At 32.8% G+C, this 12416-nt stretch overlaps 1 protein-coding gene across 1 annotated transcript in view; it reads right to left on the bottom strand.

Moving 5' to 3' along the window:
• Positions 1-12416, bottom strand: part of EYS (eyes shut homolog) — a 1472707-nt gene that overhangs the window by 889725 nt on the left and 570566 nt on the right. Inside the window, 1 exon segment of the mRNA XM_044387239.3 lies at positions 10353-10456. Within this exon segment, the coding sequence (XP_044243174.2) occupies positions 10353-10456 (104 nt within the window).

The following is a 12416-nucleotide window of genomic DNA, read 5'->3' on the forward strand; positions in this document are numbered from 1 at the left end:
TTTTTTCCTCTCTGTTATTTCCAAGAGTACTGAAAATCAAACATTGGATCATCTGAAACTCTACTAATTTTCTCATCTAATCCTCTCATTTTGCATCATTGTGTTTTTCTGGGAAGGGAGGTTGTCTGCCTTCTGGGAAACTCTTAATTTTATCATTCAAGCTTTCTGTTTAATTTTTAATTTCTTCTATGACTTTTTTTTAAGTTTCCCAAAGCTCTTTCTATATTCTTTGAATTTAGTTTTCATAGTATGTTGTTTTGTGGTTGTTCTTTTAAGTGGATGTGTATGTTGCTTGTTTCTCTGAGGTTATCAATTATACTTTTGAAGCTTTTTTTTTTTTCTGCTCCTGCACTGCCTTCAATTCCTCTGAGTTCCTCTTTAATGTTTCTTTGTTTGATCCCTTTTATGTTAGATTTCTCCAGATGTCTAGTGATCCTTGTCTGTCTGATCCTATTTTAGAGTGAGGCACTAAATATCAGATTGGAAGTTTGTTGTGCATTTGCAAATTTTAAGGATCAGGTATAAATGAAGGTGACTAAGGAGGATATGACTATTTCACCAGTATCTCTAACAATTAATATGTCCTTCCCCAGGGAGGGAGGATTGGTGCTATCTGTAGCCTGGAAATTATGAGTCTGAGTGCCTGTGATCTGGCAGCTGAGTAGAACCAGAGTTTTGGACCCTCACCATTTAATGTCTAGATATTCATTATTCCCTGGTTTCAGCATGATACTTTCCACTTTAGCAGTGCTTACTGCTCACAATTCCAAATTCCTTTTGTTTTAACCTTTCTAGAGAGTAGATTTTCAATATTCTACCTAGTTATACATATGTTCTATGAAATAGGGTTACAGGGAATAACCAAATACTTGTAAAGGGGAGTATATACAGGTGTTTAAATGCTTCCTAATAATTGGGGCACCTGGATGGCTCAGTCGGCTGAGTGTCGACTCTTGGTTTTGGCGCAAGTGGTGATCTCATGGGTCTTGATCTCATGAGTCCTAATCTCATGGGTCGTGGGATGGAGCCCTGCATGAGACTCTACACTCCACAGGGAGTCTGCTTGAGGATTCTCTCCCTCTGGCCCTCCCCCCACTCGTGCACAGATTCTCCTCTCAAACAAGTAAATAAATCTTTAAAAAAATTAAAAAAAATTAATGCCTCCAATAGTGACATTCAAGACCCTTCTTTTTTAAATTCCAACTTTAACCTTGCCTTCATAGGTAGCAAGTGCCTCCAATTCTTCATTCTTTTAAGAGTACTTCAGTGGCAGTTTGTTTCTTAATTTCTCTCCCTATGGTCACTTTCTTTTGCCTGCAAAGTTAACAACAAATTAGCAGCTTCCATCATTCAGTTAACATCTTTTCTCTTGTGATGTCCTGTCTTTATGTCCTTGCTCTACGGAATTATGCCTTTCAGGAAAATCCCTTATACAGCTATTTCAGCAGTGTTTGTGGAATTTGCAGTGATAAAGACGTGTCCTCAAGCTGCTGCGTGTAACCAAAATTCCATGATTCACCTTGAGAAACGACTGCATTGGTCAGTCTCTTATTCAGCACTCATATCCAGTTATTCTACTTTATTTTTTTCAAAGATTTTATTTATTTATTGAGAGGGAGAGAGCACGTGTGCATGTGCGCATAAGGAGGGGGAGAAGCAGAGGGAGAAGAAGATTCCCCACTAAGCAGGAAACCTGACTGGACTGACTCAGAGCTGATGTGGGACTCAATCCCAGAAACCTGAGATCATGACCTGAGCCGAAGGCAGACGCTTAACCAGCTGAGACACCCAGGTTCTCCTAGCTATTCTACTTTAATTCAAACACAGAAATATATCTCCAATCAGCCTGCTAATCTCCATTCCCTATGCTAGTATGCCATTATATAATTTCAAGACACTATAATATTTGACCTGAGTTACATTTCCAATCTTGTCCTAACAAATTCCATTCTTCAATTGCAACAAATAAATTTCTCTTTCTAAAATACAAACATGACTATGACAACCTCTTTCTCAAAAACTTTTAACAATTGCTCTAATTCCTAAGAATAATGCCTAAAGTTCTTAGCAGTACACACAAAGTGCTTAATAATCTAACTCTCAGCCACCCCTGCACTTGGATTCCACTCAGAAACCATCTCTTTGCCTTTCCCAACCAGATGAATATGAACATGGGGCCATGAGCACACACACACATATACACACACACGTACATATGCTCACATGCTCCATGAATATCAAGTTATTTTCAGTTCTATAACAATTCACAGTTTTCTTTAACACTGGACTACCTACCCTAATTCCACTATCAAAATCATGTCTTTCTTCAATTTTCATATTGCAGTTTAGCGGTAACTCATACCAAGACATTTTTCCTGACTCTGTACTACAAGATATACCATCATAGTACTCTCTTTTTAGCCCAAAGTGTCATTTGCTACCTTGCATTCTTTTTTTCTCCTCTCTCTACACTGCTTGCTGTGCTTTACTCCCAAGACCTTAAGCTCTTTAAAGCTGCTTATATATTTCCTATATTCAATTTTAATTCCTGGGTAGTGTACCCAGCACATAGCCTATGCTCAATAAGTACTTGAAAAAAAAAAAAAAATCCAAGACTACTCTAAGTGCCAAAAGAGGGGAATGTGAATAGTATTTGTTATGATTAGTTTGTAGGGAGAAGAAACTTGTCATTTGATTCATTCTTTGTTTTTTATGAAGAAGCTACAACTAAAAACTCTTTTCACTTTGCCTTATAGGTTTTATATGTAAAAACAAGTAAAAGGAAAAGAACAGTTCGTGTTTACCCACCAAAACAACTGCACAAATATGGCAGAAAGAGTAGAATAAGGTCTTTAAATAGATTTTTGACTTTAAGAGTATGAAAGTATGGTGATCTAAATGAAATGAGAATTACAAATTCAAAGTTAGTTTGATCATAAGAGACGAAGAAGAAAAATATGGGTGCACCTAATTCTCAATTAGCAATCTCCTGATAAGCTGCAAGAAAGATAATAAATATATCCTTATGACTATGCTACATATCAAACAAGTGTACTGGAAAGGAATGCAGTTAGAGGGATTTTTCAATAAATCGGTGGCACTGAAACCAAGACAAATTGCAACAGACGCTTCACTGAAGACTTTAAATAACAGAGTAAAATCATCCTACTTCAGTATCACTAAGGCAAATGTAGAGAAGGGAACTGTGAACACGATCACATTTTATTTTCAACTGTTTCTTACTACTATGTAAGGCTTAACTTGTAAAAGTTTTGTCATTTCAAAGATACAATTGCTGTATCTTTTTGAAAGGCAAAGCAAGAGCAAAATGACACATTATCAAGAAGCATTTTTTATTATTATCCCTTTTTATTTATTTATTTATGCCTTTTTCTTAATAAAAGAAGAATGAATATGGAAGGGAAAAAATGATATGTCTAGTCTACACAGTTTAAGAACATCCTGTGTTATATTTTTAGATTTTATTTGCAAATTTATGACCAATGTTTTATATGCAGTTTTTTCACATGCTAGAAATATCAGATTTAACTTATTCTGTTTATGCTTTCTCTTTTCTCTGTAAATAAAAGCCTAAGAGAGTTTTCATGGATTACAGTTTTTCCCATTCTCCTTTCATCATAGTTCATCGTTTTGCATAATGTACAAAAAAGATATATAACATACTGGTCCGTTTTAGCTTAAGACCAGGAGAAATATATAAACCTTACATGTCTTGCAAAACCTTTCAAAGGTAACTCTGCCAGAAAAAAAATACTGTTTTTTTATGTTGCTTTTTAAGTTGGTAAATGTTATTGAAATAATAATAATAAGATGGGTAAGTTGAGTTTTAAGTTGGTATGTAAATGTCATTGAAATAATAATTAAAAAACCACATTAGGTGTTCATTCCTTAGGACATAAAATTTACTGTTTATGCACAACATCATTCCTACAGAAAGGACATCAAGCACTATGTACCATGAAGATTCTCCACTTCTTGCTAATTGAGAAAAGTAAATTTAAAATTTCTAGGAGGAAACTTCATGACAGCATAGGAATAGATTACACAATGCAATATTCTCATGAGGAAATTAAGATTATACCTACGTCATAAGCAGTTAGCTGGATAGGAATGTGTAACCAAAGAAAATTAAGACAATCTATAACTTTGAATTAGTGATGATTTAATTGCTGAGTAACTACAAACATTTTTTGTCTTATTTTGTGCTTAAAATTATCTTAAACCTGCATAAAAATGTAAACTAATAACTATAGTTAGTTGCTTCAAATTCTAAATTTAATGTGTCCCAAGCTTAAGACCTATTTAAAAGAAAGTGCTATTTTCATATTCTACCATGTTGCACTAATTTATTTTTAATATATCATTTAAATAACTAAACATAAAACATGTCAAAACTATATATATTTATAGTTTTTCAGAACTATATGATTAGAGAAAAATTCTGAAATAGGACTCACAGAATTACGAAGCTAATAAATTTTAAGTTAGCGGTAATTTTATATGATTGACAACATTGTTTGCTGAATTGTTCCCATTGGTTGTAACATGACTACGATATTCACCATCGTCATACATATTCTGTGTTGCTCAGCCCATCTTTATCCTCTTCGCCCTGTAATGACTCAATTCTTTCACACTTTTGTGTATTCAAATTACTGTAAAATCTTTACTCATCCTGCTGTAATATGATGTCAGGTGGCTATCACTTGGCTCCAATTCCAAATATACAAAATAACCTTGTCCAAATTATTTTTTATTATCTCTGATGATGAAAGTAATACCACTAGGCTACAATGTAATGAGAAACAGAGATGTGTATGTAAACCATAAATTCTGTGCCAGTGTCTAATCACATATTCACAATCCAAATAATTAAGAAATAATTTGTGTTTTTGAGATATTTGATAAATATTAAAATATAAAATTAAGATCATTAGTGTGGAGAGTTTTTAGACATGAAGTATATGCCTATAGGCCCTAGTCTGGAAAACACTACCAAAAGGACACCATAAGGGTTAGATCCTACCTAAAGCTAGGCAATATCAAAATGTGATAAGGGAGTTGATTTTTATGCCACATACTAATTTCTATGATTACAGTGAGATCACTTGCCTTTGAAAAATTAACAGAAGATAACAGATATAGAATTATACCTGAAGTGCTAAAGCATGGGGAAATTTAAATATTTTAAGGAGTTAATGTTTTCAATTCAGCAAAATTGGTTTGTACCTTTGAACCAAAACTTTATTTCAAATAGTGCACTATTAAATTTAGAATGTTAGAACAAGAAGGAGTTCCCAAACAGTTTTTCTGTATATATATATGGAAGATCTTTAGTAATTATCTAAATATCCAGGATATGCAGAGACATGTAAATCTGTAATTATCCTGACACAAAACTTATTTATGCACAACTCAAAACTGATTTATGGAAGTCACTCAGATAATGAATGTGTCTGACTAATCTTTCTACATTTGCCTTGCTGCTTATCATTGTATGACCTTAAAAAGAATGCCACCTCTTAGTATTAGTTATAAGAATAAGTGGTATATGAAGAGTCCAAGAAAGAAATGGTTCTTTACTGGACAATAACTATGTAAATATCTTAGGCCTTGTGTTTACCAGTGTAAAGCAGTTAATTCTAATTTTTAGCTATATTTTACAACTTTGGGGGTAAATTATATAAAATATTTGCAAATTAAAAGCACGAAAATTGATTGATACTGTACAGTTTTGAGGGATACCCTGATGTGGAGGACCATAAGTGATCAGTGGATAATTTGCAAGCACTGGGTCTGTTTATTGGCTGAAAAAATGCTCAAATGTATATTTAACAATTTTATCTAAATGTGGTTTTAATAGAGGGTTATAAATTAGCTGTTGCAGATGTAACTAGATCCTGTCCTAGACCTGATAAAAAATACATTAACTCTGATAGCTACTTTTCATTTTATTTATGGTCTCAAGTTCAATGGGTTCAATATCACAAGTAAATATTCCAGTGAATATTTTTACTCTTAGTTGGTGTCCAATCACTATAATAAATTTCCCCTTCCTTACCTGTTTTATTATATAAGTTCCAATTCTTTTTATTTCTTGCAATAGGGCAGCTCAAAAAATCAATCCCCATAACTATGATATTTTGAAAGCATATTACAGGATAAATAATTGAGATATAGACTTGCATTATTTTGTCCCCCCCCCCAAAACATTTATTCTCTTCTGCACTTTGAACTTTTATACTACAGGGACAGAAGTAGAATTTGGCTTTTATTTTAAAGAATACAGAGTATGATATTTGCGTTTCCTGGAGAAATAACCAAGCAAAGAACTTTGAGGAAGAGCAAGATGAAGGAAAGGGTTGAAGATAGAGAAGTAAATATTCCAAGTATAAGAGAAGAAACACCATTCTTTATATAGTATATCTATATAAAGTATATCAATATATACTATATAGTATATCTATATACTATAGTACATCTTTTTATAGTATATCTATAGTATTCTTTAGTAGGGTATGTTGTCCTACTGTGCTGGGGTTTTAGAGTAGAGTGGATTTGATTCAGAAAAAAAAAAAAAGAATGTGGCACTTCTTACAAACATGTACACACTTAGATCTGCTATATATAGATACCTCATCCAGGATTGCTAAGAGACTGCAGTCAGGGCATATGCATAGTATAATGGTAGCAATCTACAGAAATGAAGCAAGATGGTTTTCAGACAAGAGTGTTGACCCAGTTGCAGTATGGCATACAGGGATGAGTCTGGACTCTTAGATGTACCTACTGATTTAGAATATACCACTAGTCTATACTGAAACTAAGGCTGATTTAAAAATGCTTATGTGATAAAATAGAACAAAGAGAAAACAAGCATACATCTGCATGGTACTGAGTGAAATAAAGGAGACTATGAAATGCTTCTGAAAATCCATTCTGTATCCAAGTCACATAATAAGTTATTGATATTTTGTCCCATAATGGAAGACTGTGCTTTTTATGTGGAAGCAATTATCCTAGGAATCCATTCAATGACTCAAATTTATATAAGGCTACTGGCATTGGACATTCATTAAGAGACACACAGGCTTCCAATGAAAGGAATCATAGAATAAATAGTGAGGAAAGAAATATCTGACTTGTTGTTTTCCCAGTGAGTTGTTTTCCCATTACTTCCAGGAAGGAGAGACTAGCAGTGTGTTTTTAAAAGCCCATTAAAGAAAGATAATGTAAGACATGCCAGCAGGGGTAGGAGACAGAAGTTAGGGCAATCAACCACTTAAAAAAAAAAGAGATTTAATGTGACCCCTAAGTTATCTGATATAAAATATAATTTCAGGTTCCAAAAATAATAGAAACCCACCCAGACTCCCCCCAATTTCCATGGAGAAATGGCAGAACTATGGAAGCAAACAGCAGCCTGATATACACAGATGGTATCTTCTGAGGTGTCCAAGCTGGCAATTCTGGCCAAGTGTTGCAAAGCCAAGTTGAGCCGCAAAGGGCAAAATTGTTTCTTCTCAAATTAATGATGTAAACTTGACTTTGAATGTTTGCACTAAAAAGAAGAGTCCTTTACTTGCCTCTCCTACATACCTTTTAAGACTAAGATATATTCATGTGACCCCAGGTTATGTGAGAAATGCCAAGACACATTAATGAAATTCAATATTATACCATCCTATGATTTGGGGCTTGGCATGCACTTATATTTTAACTTAGAGAAATTAAGTAATTAGTATTTCTTTCTTTTCTTTTCTTTTTTTTTTTAAATAATCTCCACACCCAACATGGGGCTTGAACTCACAATCTCAAGATCAGGAGCTGTATGCTCTTCTGACTGAGCCAGTCAGATGCTCCAAGTAATTAGTATTTCTTACACTGGGGGAGAGGGGGGATGATTCATGCCACTTACACTTTCATTGTCAATACTCTCCATGATAGTCACAAATATAACTGCTTCTCCAAAGCACTGTAGGATTTCAAACAAGGAGAAAAATCTGATGGGAGTTCAGTTCCTGCCTAGCAAATCCAAATTCGGTCAGTCAATATCAGCCAGTTCTACTTCAAATACAAAATGTTGTGATATATGCTGTGCAGGATTGGGAAGCAAACAATTGGCCAAAAGAAAGAAGTACTAGGATCAGATGGAAGAAAAGAAAGCAAAGTGAACTTGGAAATAAGAACAGCGTTACTCTTCAAGTGTACAGAGGTTGGGATTAATTCTATTAAGAGATGGGACACTGAAGTTATAGATAGAATTGGCCAAAAAAAATTATTAATCTTCATAAATGGTTCCCAGTTTAAAGATCTTAAATTTATATTCAAAGTCACATTGCAGCCCCCAAATTTATCTAAATACATTTTCATGAACTTATAAATTTGGAATTACACGGATGATGTTTTCAAGAAATACGGACTGGTAAAGGAACAGAAAAATACGATGATCAGTGACATCTATGGACATTGCTGTTCTCCCAACACATGCTAATACTGTGCTTCTAAACTGAAGAGTGATAAAAATGGTATATTTAACATTTCATATAGTAACATCTCACATGGTTGACCAATTGTAGGAGATAAAGCTTATCTACATTTTTTTCTCTGAACATAAGCTTATATTTATAGTAATGAATAAATCATATAAATCATAAACTACAAATTATAAGAATGGTTTTATTTTCTATACACAATTCTGAAAAGACATTTTAAATGGGCTTAAAGTTCAGTACCTGGATATAAGTGCTTGCATTTTCAAATTTTCCATATAAATCCTAAATAAGCGATAGATATGAGATCAATAAACCCACAAATGCAAACTGTCTATTCATGTTGCCAAGGAACCAGATGGCATCAAAGTTTAAAAAAAAAAAAAGAGCTTTTCCAATACCCATATAACATCTGCCCACTTCAATTATTAGACACTCAAGAGATACCAAGGATGGGATTTAATATCTTATAAATCATATAATTTTATGAATAAACCAATGATATATATGTATATTATTAAAATTATTCCATTCATTACATCCTTTATAATTTTAATGATATTAAATAATATATAATAAATATTAGAGATCACTAAACTAAAAAGTAGATCACTTCTTTTAAGTTAATTTCCTTAAAGGAATCAAAGAGAAATTTTGCCACACTTACATATGCCTGTATTGTTATACAGTAAGTATTTAATTTGGACTATTAAAAAAGACTTTAACTCATCAATTTTATTTTTTCTTCCATTAATTTTATGAATTCTGAAGTCATGAACTCATACATCCTCTAAGTATTTAATTTGGACTATTAAAAAAGACTTTAACTCATCAATTTTATTTTTTTCTTCCATTAATTTTATGAATTCTGAAGTCATGAACTCATACATCCCTACGGGTTTTTAAGGGTCTTCATTTTCTTATGTATTGATATATTGAAACATAGTTAATTACATGATAATTAGTTTTCATTCATAGGGATATGTGGTTTTGTGACACTAAAGAATATGTTTAAAAATATTTACAGATCAGCAGTCCTTTCCATATGTTTTAAGTACTTTTATTTTATTTCCTGAAAAATTATTAGATTATTTTATTAAACACAAAAAGAGGAGGAAAGTCTACACGAGAGAAGCTGTAGTGTCTATACAGTTCTATAGGTCCTAATTCTAAAACTTATTATGTCCCTAGGTCAACAGAATTGGTTTAAAGATTCACTCCAGCTAGCTCTTTTACATCATTTACCTTAGAAGGCTTTGGGCTAACAGTTCCTTCTGACAAAGCCACAGAATTATACAAAGGCAGGAGACCAAGGGTCTGTTCCCACTTGACTAGAGACAATGATTTTCACATAAATGGTCAGGATATTTTTACATTTGAATCCATATAAACAACAATGCCTAAAAAACATAGAGCCATCCTTGACTCTCTCTTCTACTCCCACATTCGACCAATATTAAATTCTTTGATTTTTACCTCCCAAATTTCTTTCAACCCTACCAATTTACTCCCTCTTCATGGTCTTTTTCTGGACTCACATCACCCTTATCTAGGTCACTGCAGTTCTTGGTACTTTATCTCCTTAGCCAGATAAATTGTTCCCAAAAGTTATTTCTCTAAAATGTGACCATTTAACTCCCTGCCTTACAAGCCTTTAAAGAAACTTCTCTACTTTTTTATGGATTAAGTCCAAAGTCCTACAATCATCTTTTACAAATCTCTTGAGGGTCTGGCTCCTTAGTATTTTAGCACACCTACTTTTGTCACACCTTCAGTATATTTTTAATTTAAATGAAAATGAAATTCTTGTAACCCAGCAAAGTCTTCATGCTATTTTACCTTTCCTTGCTTCATGTTTTTTTCTTCTGCTTTTGTTATGAAATATATCACTGTGATGAGCTCCTCCTTTAAGATGGAAGTCAAAAGACACCTCCTTTTGAAGCCTTAAAGAACCCATCAAAATAGAGTAGGTAACTTTTTACTGTATTCCCCCACTGAAGATTTATGTCTTTATAGTGTGTTGCCCGTACACACAGCTACATTTATTTTTACAGGTTTCTTTGGTAAACTATAAACTTATTTATTTAAGATATATATTTATCTCTAAGCCTTTAAATATATGACAGGTCAGAAACAATAAATGTTTGTTGTATAAACAGATGAGTTAGTTAATTTTAAAAAAGACATTGACATGGAGTGAGTAGGTTATATATGACACAATATAATGCTATTCTGAATATATGTGATCAATATATATAAAAGCAAAGTGAATGCCTTTCTATGTCTAAAGTACTGGGAGATATTAATAATTCTCTCTCATTCTGTATTCTCTCTCTCACACACACACGTACACACACATACACACACACTCTCTGTTTCTGTCTCTCTCTCTCTTACACAAATAGTTGCACTGATAATTCAATTTAAACTACTTGTAAGATAATCTTCAAAAATCTCATTATTAGGTTTATAGTTCTTCCAGACCTAAAATATTTGAGAGAAGCTTGGAAAACTTTTATGGGCGAGGAAAAATCATCCTATTAAATTTGGAAGGCAAGAAGACTTTTCAGCCATATAAATTGGTCTACAAAAGGTATTGCTAAGGAACTAAAGTATGCTGTAAATGTACTGATGCCCTGACCTGTAGAGATACAGTAATTCCACTGACAATAAGAAGTATGAGCAATTTTTTTTTCTTTCTTTACTGCCCAATGTCTTTGATGAAAAAGTACTGTCAAACTAGACTGCAGAGCATGGCATTAAAGTTTAATTCTGTCCAATCAGGTAGGCAGAGATCAAATTCTGACACTGGCTTTTATTGTGGAAGAGACGGAACTTCCTGAAAACTCTTTTAAACCATTGCAGCAAACCACAAATACTATAATAGCCAAGAGGAAACATTTCCAGCTTTAATTTTTTTCTTCATTGTTAAAATATCTGTATAAGTATAATGTAAAATATAATCAGAAATTTTGTTCTTTTTTCTTTCTCTCCCCCCCCCCCCCAGCAAGCATTTTAGTTTTATTTCAAAGTTTAACCTTACCCTTTATTTAATCCTTAGGATTCCTGGTCAACCTTTTGCATAAGCACTGTTACATATTAGGTAATCCTATAAATTCACTACATTAACAACAGGAAAATAAAATAGTAAGTAACTTTTTGAATAACGACATATTTGCTTAAAATTTGCATTTGACAGATTTCCATACAGCTAGTTACCAAAACAGGAACTCACTAAACCTTAAAATAAACAAATATACTTTTGAAAAAAAAGAGTATTAAACTGTTATTGTAACTGCTGATAAACAGAAGTTAAAAATCACATCATTCTAAAAGTAATTGCTAAATGATGCATACACTGAAAAAATGTATTCTTTTTTATATTTTGTTTTATTTTCTATTGAAGTATAATTAACATACGGTGTTATATTAGTTCCAGGTGTACAATGTAATTATTCAACAATTCTATATATTTCTCAGTGATCATCAAGATAAGTGTACTCTTAATCCCCTTTACCTATTTCACCCATCCCCACCCACCTCCCCTTGGGCAACTGCCAACTTATTTTCCATATTTAAGAGTCTGTTTTTTGTTTGCATCTTCTTTTGTTTGTTTTGTTTTGTTTTTAAAATTCCACTTATGAATGAAATCATGTGAAACTTTGAGATTCAAACCTCAAGGATATTGTTTTATACAGTAGTATTTCAAGAATTACTTGCTGAATTAAATTTCATGATAATTAGCATTATCATGAAATCCATGTCTTTCTCAATTCTAATCTTTTGAAATTAAATATTTGCCTGAAAGATATAGCAATCACCAACTTTCAGTATAATTATATGAGTAATGAGTAATGTTCTTATTTTATTTTCTACATGTGGTAAACTAAACTAAAATGACCT

This window comes from Ursus arctos, unplaced genomic scaffold (assembly GCF_023065955.2).
Source record: "Ursus arctos isolate Adak ecotype North America unplaced genomic scaffold, UrsArc2.0 scaffold_29, whole genome shotgun sequence".
Lineage (NCBI taxonomy): Eukaryota > Metazoa > Chordata > Mammalia > Carnivora > Ursidae > Ursus > Ursus arctos.